The following is a 21,229-nucleotide window of genomic DNA, read 5'->3' as shown; positions in this document are numbered from 1 at the left end:
TGGTCGGAAGACGTAAACCTTACAAACAAGACTACCAACACAAAAGCTCATCTAAAGCCGCATGAATAAATATAGGCCTCATTGGGTTGATTCTCATCAACGTAGGCGTGGGGTTTAGAAGTGTGTAGTTTCACATTAACCTCAAATTTGACTATCACATCAATGATAATAATATAAACCATACCCTTATTCTCATGTCTAAAATTGAACTTTAGATCCACAAGAATTATTTTAAAAGCTCTCGCTGCACAATTTATCTTGTTGGTTTTACCATTACATGTCGTCAAGTTTATTTAGTGTTTTTCACAATACGCATTGTTTGCAGTTAATGTATACAATGTATAGGCCTACGCTTAAACTGTTGGTATTTGTATTTAACAATATTGTATAGTAACTTGTGTTATTTAGTTACTTTTTATGGAAAGTAATGTGTTGCGTGACTTTTTCGGACCTGGGCTGAGCTTGCTTGTTTTTTTAATTAAAAAAATAAAATTAAAAACAAAACATTTATTTGGCAAATATGTTCACACAATAAGTTAAATTATTAATTAGCCGTGCGGCAAAAATGACATCATCGCGGTGTGGACAGTCGTGCACGTTAAGTAAAAAAAAAAAAAAAAAAAGTTGTGCACGTTAAGTGCGAACACTGGAAAATGCTGCTTTCAGAGAACACATATCAAGGCACGTCCTAATCCAATGTTAGCGTCACTTCCTGCCTTCTGAGATCCCTTCATCTGATGGATTTCTAAAGGCAGCACAGATGTATCCTTCGCCGCTTTTGATATCCCACAATCCTGTGCGTTCCATTCGGTGGCAGTTGAGATAGAAAAAGATTGCGTCTGAAAGTTGCAGTTGCTGGTCAGTTTGTATGTAACGTTAAATGATATAATTTGATATCTAGCAATAAATTAATACTTTAGTATTAAATATTTGTTCAGTTCTAACCAAAGCTCACTTTATTTTACAGTAGCAACACACGGCCTGCAATGTAGCGACGGTGTACACTCGACACAGAAGTATAAATTGGGCTGTAGGCTGTGTTGCACACATAGTCTGACGTGCACTTCTCCAAAAATTTAACAATGCATCAATTCTACACGGACTGCAAGCGCTGTGATTGGTTTGTAATCGCAAGGAAGGCCGTGAGGTAATCATTTTACATTTTTGGTATGGTTGAATTGGTTCATTGAAGGTCAGCAGCAAAGACATTGGTTAATAAAGTGAGATTAAATACATAAAGTATAGGCTATTAGTATTATTTGACTTTTAATTATTGCAGGTTTGTGTAATATTCTGAATTCATATTTTACTGTTTGTATTCATTTTGAGTAATAGCCTACTGAAATGAAAAGTAAATGTACACTGATGATTCATTTCAGGAGAGATTTCAATCAATAAATGGGAGGGGATAAGTTGTGTTACTTATTTGCAAAAGATATTTACTTTACTAGTTACTTGGGAAAGTAATCTGATTACACATTACTTCTGATTCATCACCCCCAACTGGGCTCTTAAAAAATAAGGGTTGAGGCTTGAGGGAATTTTCACAGCGATGCCACATTTTGGCATCTTTTTTCCTTGAGTGAAGAACATTTTAATAATCTAAAAGCTTTTTAATAATAATTAATAATTCATTACATTTATATTGCGCTTTTCTAGACACCCAAAGCGCTTTACATATAGAAGGGGGGAATCTCCTCAACCACCATTTCTAATATAAAGAATCTTTTGTGCTATGGAAAGGAAAGGTTCATAGATGTAACAGATACTTCGTGGAACCATCGATGGCAATTAAGAACTGCACGAGTACACTGTATGTAAGTGGATAAAGTAGAACATACACCCTTAAAAATAAAGGTGCCAGGAAGAACCACAAATGGGGTTTCACAGTGATGCCAAAGAAAAACCCAAAAGAACCGTTTTGTGAAAGGTTCTTTAAAGAACCATTTTTTTTCTAACCATTTTATAGTCTAAAGAACCTTTTTGCACTACAAAGAACCTTTTGTGCAATGGAAAGGTTCTGTGGAAATTAAAGGTTCTTCATGGAACCATACACCCTGCCAAAGAACCATTTAAGAACCTTTATTTTTAGGAGTGTAGTTGGGGAGACTGGGTATGGTTGTAACATGGGGAGAGTTGTAACACCATCAATTCCACCAATCATGGATAAACTAGTCATATCATCATTTCAATTATTTGCCCACCTCCTCCCAGCAGTGGCGCCTCCAGAATTTTTTCATAGCAGTGGCCAGATGGGGCCACTTAAAATATTGGGGTGGCACACCAAAACTAGAAACCATAATTTCAGAATTTTATTCTACTGGTGTAGTAAACCGGCTTGTAGCACGTCACGACACATAATTCCCCGTCTTCTTTTACTAAAAAAATATTTTTTGACTTATTTACTTACCAGTAGTCTTCATCATCTAACTGAGCGCGCAACAGCAGCATCAATGGAGGGGCGGTCCTGTGTGTCATACTGTGTGTGATCGAAGGTCTAGAGCGGCTTGCCTACCTGGCTGTGCATTAGGGATGAAATGCATAACTGATTTTATAGTTTTTTATATAGTTTTTATAGTTTATAGCAAAAATGTATACTGGCCAGTGGGGTGGCCAGTGGGGTGGCCGTGGCGCCACTGCCTCCCAGATCCCATATGAATGGTTTTCAAGGCTGTAATGATGCCTAGACAGTGGAAAAGAAAGACAGATGTGTCCCAGCCAGTGTTTTTTTTTTTAAGGAACTGATGAGGTTTTTAAAGAAGGGCCGGTCAGTCGGATCTGTTGCGAAGACCATGTTGAAAGCCAGTGGTGAGGATTCTGTGACCTCAGACAATGACAACTTTTATGTTGTCTGTATGGAGCCATTTGGCAACTCAAAGCCAAAGGAAGTGTGGGTAAAATGTGACCTATGCAATCTCTGGGCCCACCACTCCAGGGTTAAAAACACTGATTTCCACTCCTAAATCAAACTAAAAGTGGATTTGACCTGTGGTCAGTCACAGAAAGAGAGACATATTGTTTTGAATTTTTTTAACAAACCTGTTTTTGAAGCATATTGTGGCCAGTTTTTGCTTCTTTTGTCCAATTGTTACAACCTACCCCAGTAGTTGGATCACACCATTGATGTACTTGACATCAACTCACACGGGTTGGGATATTCTTACAGAGGTTTGAATTGGTGCCTTTTGTAGTGAACAAAAGTTTGTGTAAAAGTTTGAGCATCCTAGCTAAAAAATTCAGTGAGTTGCAGATGCTGAAATTCAAAGTGTTAAAACCATACCGGTCTCCTGCTACATACCCAAGTTTAGATAAAGAACTGGCCGATAATATTATCTATATTATCACCCAGCTCTTATATAACGATGGATATGAGAGTGATGAAATAGGCTATGCTTTTAGCTTTCATTGCAGTTTAAAGCACCCAACAGAAGTGTGATAATATCGGTTAGGAAACGTCTGAAACGTGTCACAGCTTGTTGATATGAATGTTCAAGTGTTAAAAGGTAGGAGATGATAAGAGATAAGATGACTGATAGACTTGATCATCAAAAGGATGAGAGAGAGAGAGAGAGAGAGAGAGAGAGAGAGAGAGAGAGAGAGAGAGAGAGAGAGAGAGAGAGAGAGAGAGAGAGAGAGAGAGAGAGGAAGACAAAACTGAAACTCTTTTTCATATTCACATGAAACCAGAGACAACAGCAACTTCAGGTAGACTTTCTATCACTCTTGTATTTATTATATATTTTAATAGCATGCCACACATTATTTTATTTCAAGTGTGTTTGCTTTTATTGTCTTTAAACTAAAGAAAGCATTTTAGTTTCATTTAGTGATATTTGATTATTTTATTTTATTAACTTCTTCAGTTTGTAAAGTAAAAGAAACCCCCACTCCTCAGTAAACTGTGAAAATAAGTTTATTTAGTTTAGTTTAGATCTGACAGTCATCTCAGGGTCAAATAATTGGCTCATTTTACATCCACGCACCCTGTTCAATGTACCGTTAAACAGATCCGAATGTAAAATTTGCAGTGTTCAATGTGTGGGGAAGCTGTAAAAACGTGCCTTTTGGTTTATAGCATTCATAGTCTTACCACGCAAGCTTCAGAAAATGTCAAATCAACATCACAACTCATATTTTGTGGACAGTTTCCTGGTTTTTATTGTAAAAGTTTACATAAGGTCTATGCTTCAAACCAATCAGCTTGAATGCTGAACTTAAATTACATTAAACTGACTTAAAAATGAGTTGAAACTTGCATAACTTAATAAGTCAAAGCAATGTAAAAACATATGTTGTCATAACTTATTTGATCACGTCATTTTTCATATATTGATAGGCCTATTTATGTGTTTGTTACAGGTTAAAGACAAAATGCATCGCTCTTCTTTCATTCTCACATCGATTTGTTTTTCTGATATTTTGGCGATTTTCATCACTTTTGGTAAGAATTTCTGCTCACATTGTTATCTTATATACTGTATATGTTTATTTTGATGTATTATATGTCATTATAAAACTGTGTTCAGGTGATCAATATAGTCTGGTGTGTCATAATAATTATATATCCAATATCACCTGCTCTCTGAACATCTCGGCTGAGTCTCAGGGTAACGCATCGTCCTACTGGGTGCATTTCAGCTCATATAATGAGTGAGAGTCCTGCACTGAATCACAATCACACATCAATAAATCAAATATACAATCAAACGTGCATGCTTGAAGTGATCATAAAGAATCTGTTTTTGTGTAGAGAACATGACTGCACACTGACGAGGAGACAACAGTCATTACTATGCGAGTTGGATTTATCACATGAGGGTTTCACCGATACGGACCACTACACATTCTCCCTCCGTTCGGGTAACCATGGCAACAACTTCTCCATCATAGGAGATGGTGCCTTCACTCCTAAGGACCATAGTAAGAGCAAGAGCACGCATGTCAGGCACACGAGCCACAGTACAACAGTCTCATTGATGTGTGTGTGTGTGTGTGGGGGGGGGGGGCACAATTTAAGGACACAAATGTGTATAATGACATGGGTATGGCAAAGGTATTACAAGGAGAGGGTGGATTATGAGGACATTGGCAATAAATCATACAGGATGAGTTTTTTTGAGAAAGTAAAACTGCAGAATGTTTCCTGTGATGGGTAGGTTTAGGGGCAGGGGCTGTGTGAGGGGATAGAAAATACGGTTTGTACAGTATAAAAACTATTACACCTATGGAATGTCCCCATATGTCACAAAAACAAACGTGTGTGTGTGTGGTCTGGTAAACCCTACATTATGGGGACAAAATGTCTCCACAAAGATGGGAATATCCAAAAATCTTTAGTCCCCTTGAGGAAATTACAATAAGTGTCCTTAAGACTGAATTTAAGATATCAGACTGAATTATGTTTTTTGAAAGTGTTCAGTGATGGGTAGGTTTAGGGGTAGGGTTAGTGTAAGGGGTGAGAATATACAGTTTGTACAGTATAAAAACCATTACGACTATGGAGAGTCCCCCACAAAGATAATAAAACAGACATGGTGTGTGTGTGTTGTAGTTCGTCCAGTCCCTCCGTCTGACCTGTCACTGCTGCGTGAGCATGACAGTGTGGTTTTCCAATGGCAGAGCGGATATGATCCAGACAACTCCCTCATTTCCCACCTCCAGTACCAGCTCAGTGTGTACAGCGAGCACAAGGTGTGTGGTAGCTTTAAAAAAAAATGTTGTTCAAAAACCCATATTAAATTCATTCTTTATATAAAGCCGATAGGCCTCTAATATATAATATCTATATAGAATATATAATATCTGACAATACCCAAATACACTCAAGATCTGGTGAAAACCTTGATGTTTGTTTTCTTTCTGAGATAAAATCGTGGATAAATAATCATTTTCTCTGCCCAAATAGTGGTTATGCTTAGGTTCCTATCATCAAATTCTCAAAGCTGGTTCATCGGCTCGGTTTTAGAGGCTCGAAATAAAATGAGGAACCGTGGAGTTATTTTTTATGTCGGTCTTACATTTGATTCTTTTTTTTCAGATCATCCTTTATCAACCTCAGAACATGACATTTAGGGTCTCAATATGACATTTTTAAAGACATATATTTTGTGTAAGACTGCTTATTTTGTGTAGTAATAAATACAAAAATAATAAATAAAGTATATATTAGGGAACACACCGATTTTTGACCGATACCCGATAAGTCTTTATATTTGAAAGTCGACAATCCAAATTTTGATTTAATTTTTGAGAGCCTGATTACAAAAACAAAAGTCTCACCTTTAAAAGCTATGTCCTAAGCACACAATTATAATTTTCTCATTATACTTTATATTTAACATATAATATATAGTACTTATTAATGCCTTATTTTGCATGACCATATTCTACATCCCTTAATCCTACCTAACACCTAAACTTAACAACTAACTATTCAGAAGTTTACTGAGGCAAAAGTCATAGTTGATAGTTAGTTAATAGTGAGAATTGGACCATAATCTAAAGTGTGACCATATATATATATATATATATATATATATATATATATATATATATATATATATATATATATATATATATATATATATATATATATATATATATATATATATATATATATATATATACGGTATATATTTATATATTTGGTAACATGCAAACCACATATATATATATATATATATATATATATATATATATATATATATATATATATATATATATATATATATACACATATACATATATAATTTAAAACGCATTACAGAAAGAAACAGTTTGTGAAAATCGTTTCATAGTGTTGTGTTTTATGTGTGAAGTCAGGTCTGACAGGCACCACACATGGTTTTCGCAACTGTGTTTTCAATTCATTTTTCTTAACACCTCTTCTTCACAAGTGTGTATTTTGCACCATGGGCACAGCACGAAATGCAGAAAAATGTTTACATAGTATAACGGTCAGATTACACCCTTTCTATGCACTAGTTGAAAATGTCACTCTTTTGTCACTGAATTTCCAAGGTTGCTGTTTAAAAAGGCTTTTAAATGTTATGCTACAAATGAAAATGCATGTGTTTCAGCTGTATGAGGTAGAATCTGCTGACCTGAAGGTGTATGTGGAAGAGTCTAGATTTGAACCTCACACAAATTACACAGTGCGTGTGAGATCGCGGCCAGATCAAACGGATTACGATGGCGTGTGGAGTCTGTGGGCCCCTGTGTTAAACTGGAGGTCAGGGTACATTCACAGTGAGTCAGTCTGCACACACAATAGCAAAGAAGAGACAGTAAATATGACAGATGAAGTTAAATACTCTGATTAAGATTCATCTCACTTTGTGTGTTTAAGAAGAGACTCCGGAAACATCTTACCATATTGCCTGGTATTTTCTTCCTTTGCCATTCCTGCTGGTCCTTCTGCCCTGTATCCCATACGCCAGGTGAGAAACATCCTGAAATGCTTTCATTTCTTCCGTCTGTTTTCCGTCTGTAAGTAAATGATGGATGTATGTGTTGTAGATGGAGAAAGGATGACTATATACCATCACCAGCCCCTTATTTCAGAGACTGGGATATAGATGCTCAGGTAACTTCCACTATATGTACACCCAAAACAGTTTACTTAGTTTTACCAGTAAGTGGCGACATGTTACTGTGTGTAGTGAGTCATTTGAATTATTCAATCAAATTATTCATTCAAAAACTATTCACACATGTTTTTTAGTCTGGGACTAACATAAGCCTTGTCTGTGAAACCAGGGGTAAGTTTTAAAGCCTCTAACCCTAAATATAGCCTAAGCAGTAACAGTGAGGTTTGACTGTAATGAAATTTTACACATACTGGAGCAAAATCATATTTTTTTTTAATGGATGAGACTCTTTTAGATCTGCATTCCAAGAAATCTTTCTCTTGACCAATTGTAAAACGATACCGTTATCATCTTCGTGTAGGCAAACTTCCAAAAAGGTGAATCTTTAAGAATGTTGACGGATTAAGAATTGTTTAATCTGTCTACAGCAGGCGGTTTCAAACTTTATGATGCCAAGGAGGGACCCCCTTCCTAAAACACATCTATTTTTATGTTCCTATGCCTATGAAAAAACATTCAAACTGTTAGATAAATTGTGTGACATTATGAATAAAAAATAGTTTCCAAAATGAATAAATTGGCTATACTTGGGCCCTGTCCACACGGAGACGTGTTTAGCTGTAACTTATGTATACATTTTGTACGGTATCAGCGTTTCGTGCACACGGATCCGGCGTTTTGGAAGCATGAATTCAATATTTTCTGAAAGCGGGTCCCAGAGTGGATAAATCTGAAAACGACATTCTTAATTTTTCGTGTGTACAGCCAATCCGTATATTTTTTTAAACGTCCGGCATGGTAAAGACCAGAAGGGATACGGCTACTGGGTACTGGGCATGCACACATCAATATTGTGCCATTTAATTACCGTATTTGCATTATTGTAAGGGTAGGTTTGGATGTAGGCGTTAATAAAACATGTATAAATCTGGCATGTATACTACATCGTTTTGAGTCGTTTCATTAGCCTAGAACAATTTTTTTACGGTCTATGGCCTAGCCCTAGAAATCTAGACGCACCCTAGCGGCAGCAAATTTAATCTGCCCGCAAGTGTCACAACATTTTGATGTGGGTCTGGCTTGTCAGGCTATCGTTTATCGGATATCGTTTCATTGCTCTTGTGTGTATGCAGATATTTCTTGAAACAAGGAGAAAAAAAGATAGGATTGGGAAAGCTCTGGGTTTAATGTTGGATGTAAAAACCTCAAGAACATTTTTCAATTCAAAATTATTTTGTATAAGCATCTTTCATAATAAATGTATGTAAACAGCTTATATGCTGTGTTAGAATACTGCCTTATAACCCCAATGAGCGAAATAAAGGGGACTTGGTACAAAGCAAACAAATGGACACAACTCTGGAAAGTAGCCTATGTGGCAAGAGAGGAGAGAAACATACACTGCAAAAAATTATTTAGTTACCTGGTTGCCTTAATTTTGAGTTCGTTGAAATTAAAATTTTGAGTTAGTACAATGAAATTTTTTTGAGATTCGACAACCTTTATTAAAATATTAATAAAAGATTTTGTAAGCATATTGGGTAATTTGTGATGACGCAGTGAAACATGCCAAATAGTGCTATTTTCATGATTTATCAAAATTTTTAATGTGGTTCAGATACAATAATATTTTGAGTTTCTATTTATAAAACAATTTTCCTTCATTGTATCAACTCAAATTTTTAATTTCAATAAGCTCAAAATTTTAAGGCAACCAGGTTACTTACTTTTTTAAGTTAAACCAACAAAAACCAACAATTTTTTTACAGTGTAGAAATGAAGCAGAATGTTCGGTAGACTTTATCCAGTTTTGCTTTGTTTTATTCTCTGTAATTTTCTGGGGACCCCTTAGGACCTTCTGGAGGACCCCGGGGGGTCCCCGGACCCCAGTTTGAAAACCCCTGATCTACAGGCAAGTGTGTTTGAGTGCGCAGGCGCATAGTTTTTCTATACAAGTGATCAGTGCATAATACAGCGTTTTAGTCGTTTCTGATTCTGATAACGGAAGTGAGGGAGGCCTTCACAGGGGAGAGTCTCACTGACACTTGGCTGACATGTGGTCGTGGTTGGTTCACTTCAGTTTTAGTACCCAGCAATGGTGCTGCTGACTTATACATTTGCACATGGTATGTCTTCAACTTAAAGCATATTAAAAACACCACACACACACACACACACACACACACACACACACACACACACACACACACACACACACACACACACACACACACACACATTTAAACATTAAAAACTTGATTTTCCCTCTTAACGCAGAGGCGTGTTTATTCTCCTTGTGATTGTGGTCAGTGCTGGAGGAACATGTTGGAGACAGCCAGACACTAGTCTGCAAATACATAATTCATCAATCACTTGCTTCAGAGAAACACTTGCTACTTAATGTTTCTCAAATGAAAAGGGCATCTGAATTCAAGTCTCAGATTCTGTTTGTTTCAGCACAAGCTGCTGTCTTTTACATTTAATCAATGATCTTCATTCTTACACTGTTTGGGCTCATCGGCTGACCTTGATAGATTTGGCTAGTGATGGTTTCTGGTGTTAGTGAGTTAGATCTGAAGATTTGCAGTGGTGGTGTTACTTTAGTGTGACATTTCATCATACACCTTAGCTCTATGATTATTCAGGCAGGGTAAGGATAGTCTAACCTAGCTTGAAGCCCTTCAGGAATGAGGTAGAAGACTCCTTTGTAGTAGTCGTTCTCTTTTGAAGCTCATATTGTAGTTATGTTCTTTCACCTTCTTCTACGTTATTTATCACTGTTCTTCTTTACGGTTGTCTTCACTAATCTTATCTCCGCTTGTAGTTTTAAAACTTTCTCTTCACCCCTGTGTGGGCTGTCTTTAAGCTTTGTGGTTAGTTGGAAACATTACGTTTATAATTTTAACTGACACGTTCTACAGGAAGTCAAGTATATGTGTTTATACTCCACACATCAATATCAGTATTTAAAGCATTAAGTACGACTTAAAAGCCAGGAAAATAACATTTAATTCACAGGTAAATAGCTTAATCAAAACAGTGGAACAGTTGGTCCTTAGCTGGTCCTGGTTCTGACACCAAATGAACGTAATACATCACTGATAATGATCTGTACGTGTGTGTTTTTTCCAGATCTGTTCAATGCTGTCTGGTAAGACGGGAGATGTAATGCAGGGGGAGGAGTCTCTCCAGATTGACATTTTGACAGAGAGCACAGACACGCCCCCTCACCTGACGATGGGAACGGACAACCAGGATGACCCCACGCCTCAGTCTCCCTGCATGCCCCAATCTCCTGTGGGGTCAGAGGTCGACTCGGGCTGTTGGATTCGTGATTTTGTAGCAACAGAGAGAGGAAGCATCACATGCAGCGAGGACTACTGTATGCTCTCCAACTCACACACCAATGCCATCTAACACTATACTGTTCAAAAGTTTGGGGTCAATATAATTTTTTACTTTTGTTTTATTCAGCAAGGATGCCTTAATTTGGTCAAAAGTGACAGGAAAATATTTTTATTTTAACTTTTGACCTTTCTATTCATCAAACAATCCTGAACACCATGAAAGAATCGTGTTAAAAATTCAGCTTTGCTATCACAAAAATACATTACATTTTAAAATACACTAATAATAATAATACAATAATAATACTTCACAATTTGACTGTTTTTGCTGTATTTTTGATCAAATAAACGCAGCCTTGGTGAGCAGAAGAGTCTCAAAAACATTTAAAAATCTCACTGACCACTAACTTTTGCCCGGTAGTGTAAATGTGGCGAAAGTTTGGAAACGAGGCTAAATTTGAGCAATCTTGGCATATTAGCAGTGTTGGGTGTAATTAATTACTAAGTAATCTAATTACTTTTCTCTCCAAAAGTAAAGTAAGTAGGAATGTGCGATTAATCGTATATCTGCGATTATGAAAACAAGATAATCGAGGTAAAACGATTATTGTGCGGCTGCCACATCCCATCCAGTGCACCTTCATTTCCTTCACAGCGCCGCTTGCGTTCCTCCCAAAGCAAAACATAACATCCAAATCAGCCGCATAAGATGTAAAAATGCAGTCTACTGTTGCTAAACTGCGGGACGTTCTTGATAATAAACAGTTATTAACAGTGCATTAAGCCACGAAAGAGATATGGGTCTGGGCAGCCGCCTGTGCTCATCTGAATACCACGGTTACTGCATCTTCCTGAAAAACATAAAGCACTGTTTCTTGTGTATTTTTTGTCGGTTTTGTTTGAAATTTACTTTCTCTGTTCTTATTTTATTGTTGACAGTTTACTAGTTTTCTGAAACTGTTTTGAAGACTTTTCCTCAGTTTCAATAATTGTGAAATTTCACTGACATTTAAAATGACTCGTATGATGAAATAAGACTTTGGTCATATCACCCACCAATAATCGTATTTAATAATCAGGATTTCAATATCGACCAAAATAATCATGATTATGGTTTTTGGCAGCCCTAAAATTAAGGGATCACTCATAAATGTTCTGTAATTTAATAAGTTACTTCTGATGCAATTGCATTAAATACTATGTAGAGTATACAATAATTCTGTTTTTAATCTTAAATCTTAAAATGTCAATTTTTAATATAGCCTTCTCCCTTTTCACACTTAGTGTGTTTATTTTAAAAAATCAACAGTGCAGTTTGGTGTCCGTCCTTGTATTGTTCGACTGGTCGAGGTTGGTATGGGATTTAGAAAGTAATTCGACAGTAATCGGATTGCACTGCTGAAGATGTAATTAGAAGATGTAATATTAATGAATTACTTTCTCATAGTAACTTACCCAACACTGTATATTGAGTAATGCACTAACATACTTTATGCGCTTTTCCTGATATATTGCTGAACAATGCAGTTTATTTGCCACAATGTACATGCAGTTAAAGGGTTAACTGTTTTCAGGAATTATAATTTTTAAATACTTGCCAAAATAAATTAATATTTTTTATTCTGTCCTTGAATTTTTACATGTTTATATTTAAAGATTTTTTATATTGTAAAATGCTGTCAGTTACCGCTATAGCTTTTTGTTTAAATTATCATTATTCTATAAAAAATAAATAAAAATGCAGTGTATATGAAACATCTGTGATGGATCAAGTCATTTAACAACTCTACATTCAGCTTACCTTTGGCTGTCACGTCTCACCATTTTCTGTTTTTAGCAGCCATAAGCATGGACCACGCAGGGCCAGGTTTAAACACCACTGCATTCTGCTCCATCAAGCTGTTTTTGAACACATCTACAAAACACACGTCTGATCAGGACACACACACAGAGTTTACAGACGTATTTTTTAGAAAGAGCTTTATTAAACATACAGACACAATCAGTGTGAACACAGGACACATGTTCCCATCAAACAAACAAGAAACCATGTACAGCATGTTTAAAAGAATGGGACTCTGGTTCTGTTGCTCACAGGAGCAATTACTCTGGACTTTATTCAACGAATCAGCATTAGACAATCCTAGAAAGATCTAAGACCACGTGGCTGGCCAAATACAAACAGGCCCAATGGAGAGGAAACTGGTCCTAGATCAGCATTCTGAGGGGAAATTTCACCACGAGGCACTATCCCACATATGTGACGTAATAAACCAACCCAAACCAGAGCCGCGCTGGAACACACACACACACTCACACTCACACACGTTTTCATGGGGAAACAAAGCTTTACAAACATAATAAAATGACGAGTGCATGTAAGCACACAGACAATGAATAAAGAGCTAAAATCCCAACAGTTCGTTCTGATCGAAGACTGAAGTTGATGTGATTTCTTACAAGCCGGTTTGAAACGCAATAAGACCCGTGGATACTGAATTTGTGACTGCGTTGTAAGGGAAACAGAGCAAATGAAATTAAAAGGCAAGAGGAGGAGTGTGTAAGAGTGTAAATGTTGTGGTGCAGGGGAAGAGTTTGGGGTTGATGGCACAGACATCATATTTTAAGTCCTTTTAGTCCCGGTGAGAGGATAGCACGAGTATTCCCGCAATCCCTCTTTCCATTCGTCTCTGTCTCGCTTACGACGGGGAGAATTTTTTGGCCTGTGCGCGAACTCTCTTCTCGTACTCCACTCTATTCTGACTGTAAACAAACACACACAGAGCAGTCAATACAACATACGTAACACACTCGCTCTCCAGAACCTAGTGAGCTTTACTGTCATTCTGCTGTGTGTAGAGACATACACACGAACAAAAGTATATTCCTCACAGGATTACAATGTTACTTACAGATAAATACACATAACCTATATACCAAAAGAGGCCATCGAACTAAACATAACCTCTGATTTACAGGCATGGAACAAGATGTAGTGCAAACTGAGCAAAAGAAACGTTCAGGGCAAGCAGTAGGCAACATTTAAAGGCATCATAGGTTTGCTCTCAAAGTGAAGGCTGTTCCAAACACTACGCAGCAAAATAATGCTGTGTTATTATTATAAATAATGCATTGCAATGGTGTCTGTGCAAAAACTGAATGAAGTTGACAGAAAATTTAAATACAACTATGGAAGCCCATTTCTGCCACAATTCAAAAAAATATGCTTTGGTAGGTCAATTGAGACATAAAAGTCAAGATTATGATATAAAACTGTCAATATTTTTACATATTAATATTAGATAAAAAGTCCTAATTGTGAAAAAGAAATTCGTTTTTTTTTGTTTTAAATACGAGTCAAAATGAGGAGACACTAACTTATAATAAGATGAAAGTGATTGGCTTTTTGTTATAATTATGATTTACCAAACATGATACATTTCATATTCACTTCAAAGTTGATGTGTGAGAAGCAGGAAAAATGGGCAAGCGTGAGGATTTGAGTGAGTTTGACGAGGGCCCAAATTGTGACGGCTAGACGACTGGGTCAGAGCATCTCCAAAACTGCAGCTCTTGTAGGCTGTTCCCGGTCTGCAGTGGTCCGTATCTATCAAAAGAACCGGGGTCACGGGCGGCCAAGGCTCAGTGATGCACGTGGCCCATGTGGTCTGATCAAAGAGACAAGCTACTGTAGCTCAAATTGCTCAAGAAGTCAAGAGCAGTGAGAGATTTATGTTCTCTCGTTTGTTGATGATTAATATGAATGACAGACAGCAGGAGAATTAGACAGCTGTCGCTTCAAGCGTTTCTCTATGGCTCTGGGTCCATAATACTGTAACACTTGCTTTCTCAGTTGATTACTTTAATTTAAGACATTAATGACTGATTACTAGGATACTTGCAAAGATTGAATTGACCCATATTTATATAACTGTTCAAGGCCAATAAAGCGCCAAATATAACTCTGTTGAAAACTCACACGCTCGGTGAGAAGCAGATGTGTCTGTCAGAACCGGTCTCAGGCGAATGGAGAAATGAGTCGTCTTTCACTGCTGACTGTCATTCAAAGGCTTAAAATTACTTGTTTTACACCACAATGCTTACAGACGCATGCAACGGAAAAGTTTGTGACTACGCAGCACAGCAACCTCACGTGAATGAGTAACTTCAGAAGGCGTGAGTCTGTTGATGTCAGACCTGGAAATTACTCAAATCAAATTCCATACTTTTCCAAATTGCGTATTAACCCTGATATTTTTTTAATGCACTTAAATTGTGTTATGCGTTATGACAACGATATTTCAGACTGACAGAGACAAGATAAACGGCTGTTCCGCCATTTGTTACTGTTTTGTACACGTTGTTATATTAATTATAATTCAAATTCTGTTTTATTGGCCACAATATAGTAATGATGAATGTTGAGAGGGGCACTTTTGATTAATTTTCAAAAAGGGCAAGGGTTCAAACCCCCAAAGCCCTCCCTTCTGCAGTGCACTTGCCTGGTGTGTGTAACGTGTCCATGGTCCTGACTCCTGTCACACAATGCGGCGAAATCTCCGACAGGGCTTTAATAGTCTAACGTTACAGTGAATGAGAGTATGAGCCGAAACGAACGCACGTGCAGGCCATAGCATAGACATCCGTTAACCTTAGTGTAAACATAGATGACCTCACGGGTTTTTCTATAAAATAAAGAACGTAGCCTTCGTATGTAGACCCAGGCAATTTATATGCCGCGAGTGTAGTAGCGATTACCTCAGCTCTCATCACAAGAGCTCATCAGCTCATTTATCTCACTCCTGCAGTCAGTGCTTAGTGCTGTGAGACTCGCGCGGTGACTCACTCATTATATTGAACAGACACGTTCAGTTTTTTATTGTAGTGTCTTCTCCAACTCGGTCACAGTAATACAGTAGGTGGCTTTGGGAATGGCCTCACAGGGCAGCGAAGCATTCTGGGAATTGTAGTCTTCCATCCCCATGAGACAAAAATAAATTTTCTCTTTTCTCAGTCTAGAAGGCACCAAATTCAAAAATAATTTCACATTTCTACTACATTAATGACCCAGTTTAAATACAGATTCATCTTTGCCCAGTGCTGAAGTACCCCTTTAAATCCTCCTATATGTGTGCATTAAAGAGTTGTCGCTGATGAAGAGCATTTCAAAAGAACCGCTTAAGATCACGCAGAAAAGCTCACTAGATTCTGAAACACAGTGCAACCCTTCAGTATGTACTGTAACTCCCTGCATGTGTTAAACATACCAGTAAATAGTGTACGCCTCTGCCTGAGCTGGATCCTGTATGTTCGGTTCATTTAGGAGCTCCTGAATCCCTAACAGAATCTGAAGGAGGAAAAAAAAAGAACTAAAGTTATTATAATAGTGTACTTTAGAAAGCAAAGCACAGGGATACCGTTGACTGGAGTGGAATATAGTTTTAGGTGACCTGTTTAATAGTGATGGCAGGTCTCCAGTCTTTATCCTCCTCAAGGATGGAAAGACACACTGTTCCTGAAGGATACACATTCGGGTGGAAGAGCGGAGGCTCAAATTTACCTGCGAAAGTGAAGCAAGCATTCATGAGGTGTGTTTCAGGCAGCATGGACTGAATGTGTTCATGCAAAACTCACACTTTGGGGGTGATGAGGGGTAGTCATCTTTAAACAGCATCCTTAACTTAAACAGACCTCCTTCCCATGGAGTCTGGGGAGAGATGGAGAGAAACATGATGCTACATAACCAGGACTTGACGTTAACACCCGCCCTTTGCAGGCGTATTTTAGCAGTGGCGTGAAACACAGTCACTCCCACTAGCGATGCTCGGTTCTTCAACAAATCGCTTTTCGAGTTCAGCAAGTAACAAATCGAAACTGAATCGAACTTTATTCCCGGGTTTATGATGCAAAAGCCGAAGTAGCACGGTTCAACCAGCTGTCGAAGTTTGCAGAGAAATACGGAGGATGACCGATTTGGTGACGCAAATCTGAGGCACAGGCTACTGGAAATATGCTTATGACTACTGTTATTAAATATCATTATATTAAAACCTGCAAAAATCTTTCTGTCTAAGGATTTAAATACATTTTTCTGTAGTTTATTGTGCATGCAGATTGTTAAGCGAAATGTATATGTTTATAAGACTGGTTTGACTTTAGACGTGCAACATATCCACGTTTGTTGATCAGTGCCTGTAATGTGTACTGTAGTTGCGCAATTTTCAGTCGAATCCGACGTGATGGTTAAATGAATTAACCGTGAACACAAACGGCATTAACTTAAGCCAAATAAAAGGCAATAATCAGCAAATGCACTCATGCAAATAACTTTCGATTGCTTCAATATGCACTTAAACAGTTTACTTAGTTTGAATGTTTCCTTGATTCAACATGACACTGAGAAAAGCATAAAAGAAATGCATAGTGACACCATTGCATAATGATATCAGGAACCTATGGCTTTTTGAACCGGTTCATTGAGCCGAACTGTCCAAAAAGAACCGGTTCGCGGAAATGAATCGGATTTGCATCACTACTAGCCACTTTGGCACATTGCACTTTATAACAAATCGCACGCAATTCTGTTGCGCTTATGAATGCAGTGTCTAATAATCAGAGGCGTTCAGATTAGCCAGTCATCGCTGAAATGCCAGAGCACACTCTCACTCACTGAAATCTGAGCTCCCATCATAAACACAAAGCAGATTCATTCATCTTACAGTATTTTAATGTTTTTGTTCCATTTCAGCGAAAACGAAGAACCATAGCGCATCTGATGTGACTGGCATAAAGTAGCTGGCTTGACCTTAGACATTCCTAATTTAGGGGCCATCTCTAAAGTTACGTATGACATTGCTATACATTTCTAACTTCAATAGCATTTGAGGAGAATGACTTAAGCCGGGTGCACACTGTGCGATTTTGCCCACGATTTGGCTGTCTAAGAGAAACTTAGCAAATCCTAAAAGATTCCTCTGATCCTAGGCTAAAATCTGACGTCTTTGGTCGTTAGTTTGACATGTTCACCGGCAGCCGATTAATGAGCGCTGCGATCATTTTTTACCTCAGACGAATTTCTGGCAGTGTCAGAAGATTTGGTGCACAATCCTGCAGTGTGACTTCTCCTACGATGACAGTCAAATATCTCAGTTTTTCAATACAAACTATGACCAAAACGAGAGCTAGAGTTCTCTTCGTAGCCAGCATTTTTAGTCCCGCGTGTAATGCAGCTCACTGTCACCGAGCGCGTCATTCATTGATGATATAAAACTCCAGACGAGTTTTCTTGCGTGCGTCCGTTTTTAGCGCGGTTTGACTATCGTGCAGTCTGACATTAATGCCAACTGAGATCTTACAGTGTGACATGACTTACATCTGGGATCATGTTCGTACAGTCTGACAAGGGACATTCGCAAAGGATTTTGAAAAACATAAAAAAACATAAAACGCAGTGTGCAGGACCCTTTACAGTCAGAAAAAAAACTGTAAGTGTTCATCTGTGTGTGGTCAGGTATGATATCTGTGGTCAGGTATGATGCACAACTTTTAGATAATTTTCAAATCACATGAAAATATGGATATGTATTTCACTAGGCTACTGTATGCGCTCATACACAAAATATGCTTTAAATATGTCATAGAAAAAAAGAAAAGAAAAAAGGAGCTGATAGACCACAGATAGAACGTTATATAAACTATATTTACAGCAAAAAACTAACAGTTGCTTGTCTGAAAAAAACAAAACAATGTGTTTCTCTGTCTACTTGATTTGGGTGTGTACATTGGTCATTTACATATAGCCAACAACAAAATTATGAGCAGTGAACATGGGAAAGCCCCTTGCCACAGTGGCTGGAGAGCAAAACTAATTAATGTCAAATCCTGTACATAGCTACAGAGGAGTCATCTAATTAAAGCTTAAATGAACAGTCTTACCCCTTTCTTTCCTGGAATAGCACATTCCCAGTTCATAAGATTCATGGTACCGTCAGGGTTTTTCGTCGGGACAGCAACAAAGCCCTGGGAACATTCGGTCGAGACAAAAGCAGTAAGTGAGCAGTGAGCACCCGAGGATACAATGCACATGTGTCACAGGATATAAAACCAGCAATTGTAGGATTATAAATGTGCATACTATACAACTGATTGTGGTGCAGATCGTTAAGTGCATTTATTAAACAAATATAAGCGTTACTCACGAATGGATGGTCTTTCCTCCATGCTTTGCGCTCTTGTGCAAGTCGACTCAGAGCAATACCAGACATGACCACTGATCCTATGGAGAAATGCACATTTATCATCTGAGTAGAAGAGCCCATCCATGGGCAGTTTTTTTTTACATTGTGTGAAATTGTAATAGTAAAAGAAATTCACCAAAACAAAAGCTTAGATGGCTAACATTTAAAGGGACAGTACCAGAAAAAAATGTATAGTTAGAAAGCACCAATCATATACACCTGCCTGTGACTGAGAGATGCACACAAAAACTTTATAAAGATTTTTATTCAAAAAAAAAAAAAAGATTATTAGTATTTTTGCATGTGAAATCTTCTAAATGAATATGGTTAAATAAATTAAAAGATACACACAATGCATGCTGGTGTCATACCAATGTGTAAAACCCAAATTAACTAATTGGCTATAGTTCACCATGAGTTATTATAAATTAATAATTTCCCAAATATGGTACCTTTGGGGTAAGCTGTGCCAGTGGTTAAAATAATAGTGATCTTTACCTCTAAATATAGCAAATGTACTTATATGTTCAATACTTCAGTTACATAAGCATATTAAAGGTGAAGTGTGTAGTATATAATGATCTATTGACAGAAATGCAATATAATATCCATAACAATGTTTTGAGTGGTGTACAAACACCTTACACAGTAAACAGTTGTTTTTATAACCATAGAATGATCCCTTTCTATCTACATCCCCGTACAGTGAAGTCGCCATTTTACGCCGTCATGTTTCTACAGTAGCCCTAAAGGGACAACTTCTCTACAGCGTGCTAGTCCCTCTCTGCTCTCTCAGACGACAACATTTTTGTCCTGTGCCGGCCACCATAGCTTCTCTATGTGCTCTGAAAGGGAGGGGTGAGCGGTTGCAATTCACATCCTCACCACTAGATGCTGTTAAAATGTACACCCTGCACCTTTAATTATTTATGTTTTCCAATTATTCCTCTTAGCCCTTGACATGGCAGTTCACAAATGTATAAAGCCTATCATAATCACAAATTATTCATTTTACATTATTACACTCAAATTTATGTAATACTGATCTACAATATGACATCATAATCAAGATTTTACATCAAACTATATAATCAATCAAATATCATAATGAAAACTGGGTTATTATTAACCTATTACATCGATATTAAAGGGTAAAACTCGAGATAACGATGTTATAATGTAAAGCTTACAGCCTTGATTAAAGCGTAATAATACAGTTTAAGTGCTCATAATAGAAGTTGACTCTCTAGTCTACATTATGACATAATTGGGATTTTTACTCCATTGTTTGACGCCATAATCAAGGAAGGGTTTTAGAATCACATTATGACATCATAAAATGTCAATAAATATGGAGTCCAGCGTTGGAACGCGGTTCATGAGCGCGCAGGACAAAGAAACTCGACTTCCTTTTACGCGAGCGCGCGTTCACACAGCAACCATACCCAAACAAACCCGATGCGGCCGTTTACAAGTCACCAAAACACAACAATGCCTCGCCCGCGTGGACAGGACCGTCTTACCTCGTGAATCCCAGTGTTATTCGTCTCCTGGGCCCGCTCACTCGAACCGTATTTGACTCGGTACCAAAGCTGTGAAGTTTCCCTCCCGAAAACACATTCGGTTCTGAGTGAAGCAGTCTAATCAGGACCAGCGGTACTACACGCAGATCGCCTGCAGGGAAATTCGTGATCAACTGAAATAAGGCTAATGTTGTTCGTTTAACCGATCGAATTGTGGAAATAAGTATAGTATACGTATAGCTGCCGTGTGCTTGGGAATATGAAGCTTGTCTTTACCCTAGTAAAAAACGTTTAGAACAGGCATTCCTTTAGACAGCTACCATTTAAAGGGACAGTACCAGAATTTTATGTTTATGTTTATATCTATCTATCTATCTATCTATCTATCTATCTATCTATCTATCTATCTATCTATCTATCTATCTATCTATCTATCTATCTATCTATCTATCTATCTATCTATCTATCTATCTATCTATCTATCTATCTATCTATCTATCTATCTATCTATCTATCTATCTATCTATCTATCT

General features: G+C 37.6%; 2 protein-coding genes across 2 annotated transcripts; one reads left to right on the top strand and one right to left on the bottom strand.

Annotated features, from left to right (window-relative positions):
* The first annotated feature begins 3,694 nt into the window (after window positions 1-3,694).
* Window positions 3,695-12,548, top strand: LOC137063480 (interleukin-4 receptor subunit alpha). The gene is made up of 9 exons (XM_067434625.1): window positions 3,695-3,705; window positions 4,360-4,441; window positions 4,527-4,650; window positions 4,751-4,920; window positions 5,552-5,691; window positions 7,080-7,248; window positions 7,349-7,439; window positions 7,519-7,585; window positions 10,722-12,548. The coding sequence occupies exons 2-9, from the start codon at window positions 4,372-4,374 to the stop codon at window positions 11,004-11,006; spliced, it is 1,116 nt and encodes a 371-aa protein (XP_067290726.1). The 5' UTR covers window positions 3,695-3,705; window positions 4,360-4,371; the 3' UTR covers window positions 11,007-12,548.
* A 351-nt stretch (window positions 12,549-12,899) lies between these two features.
* Window positions 12,900-20,853, bottom strand: ube2ib (ubiquitin-conjugating enzyme E2Ib). The gene is made up of 7 exons (XM_067434433.1): window positions 20,697-20,853; window positions 19,135-19,211; window positions 18,872-18,955; window positions 16,571-16,643; window positions 16,387-16,496; window positions 16,204-16,283; window positions 12,900-13,699 (listed from the first exon to the last, which is right to left on the bottom strand). The coding sequence occupies exons 2-7, from the start codon at window positions 19,198-19,200 to the stop codon at window positions 13,636-13,638; spliced, it is 477 nt and encodes a 158-aa protein (XP_067290534.1). The 5' UTR covers window positions 19,201-19,211; window positions 20,697-20,853; the 3' UTR covers window positions 12,900-13,635.
* Window positions 20,854-21,229: the final 376 nt, after the last annotated feature.

Source organism: Pseudorasbora parva, chromosome 24 (assembly GCF_024679245.1).
Source record: "Pseudorasbora parva isolate DD20220531a chromosome 24, ASM2467924v1, whole genome shotgun sequence".
NCBI lineage: Eukaryota > Metazoa > Chordata > Actinopteri > Cypriniformes > Gobionidae > Pseudorasbora > Pseudorasbora parva.
Note: the sequence above shows the minus strand (reverse complement) of the source record. Positions and strands in the feature narration are given on the sequence as shown.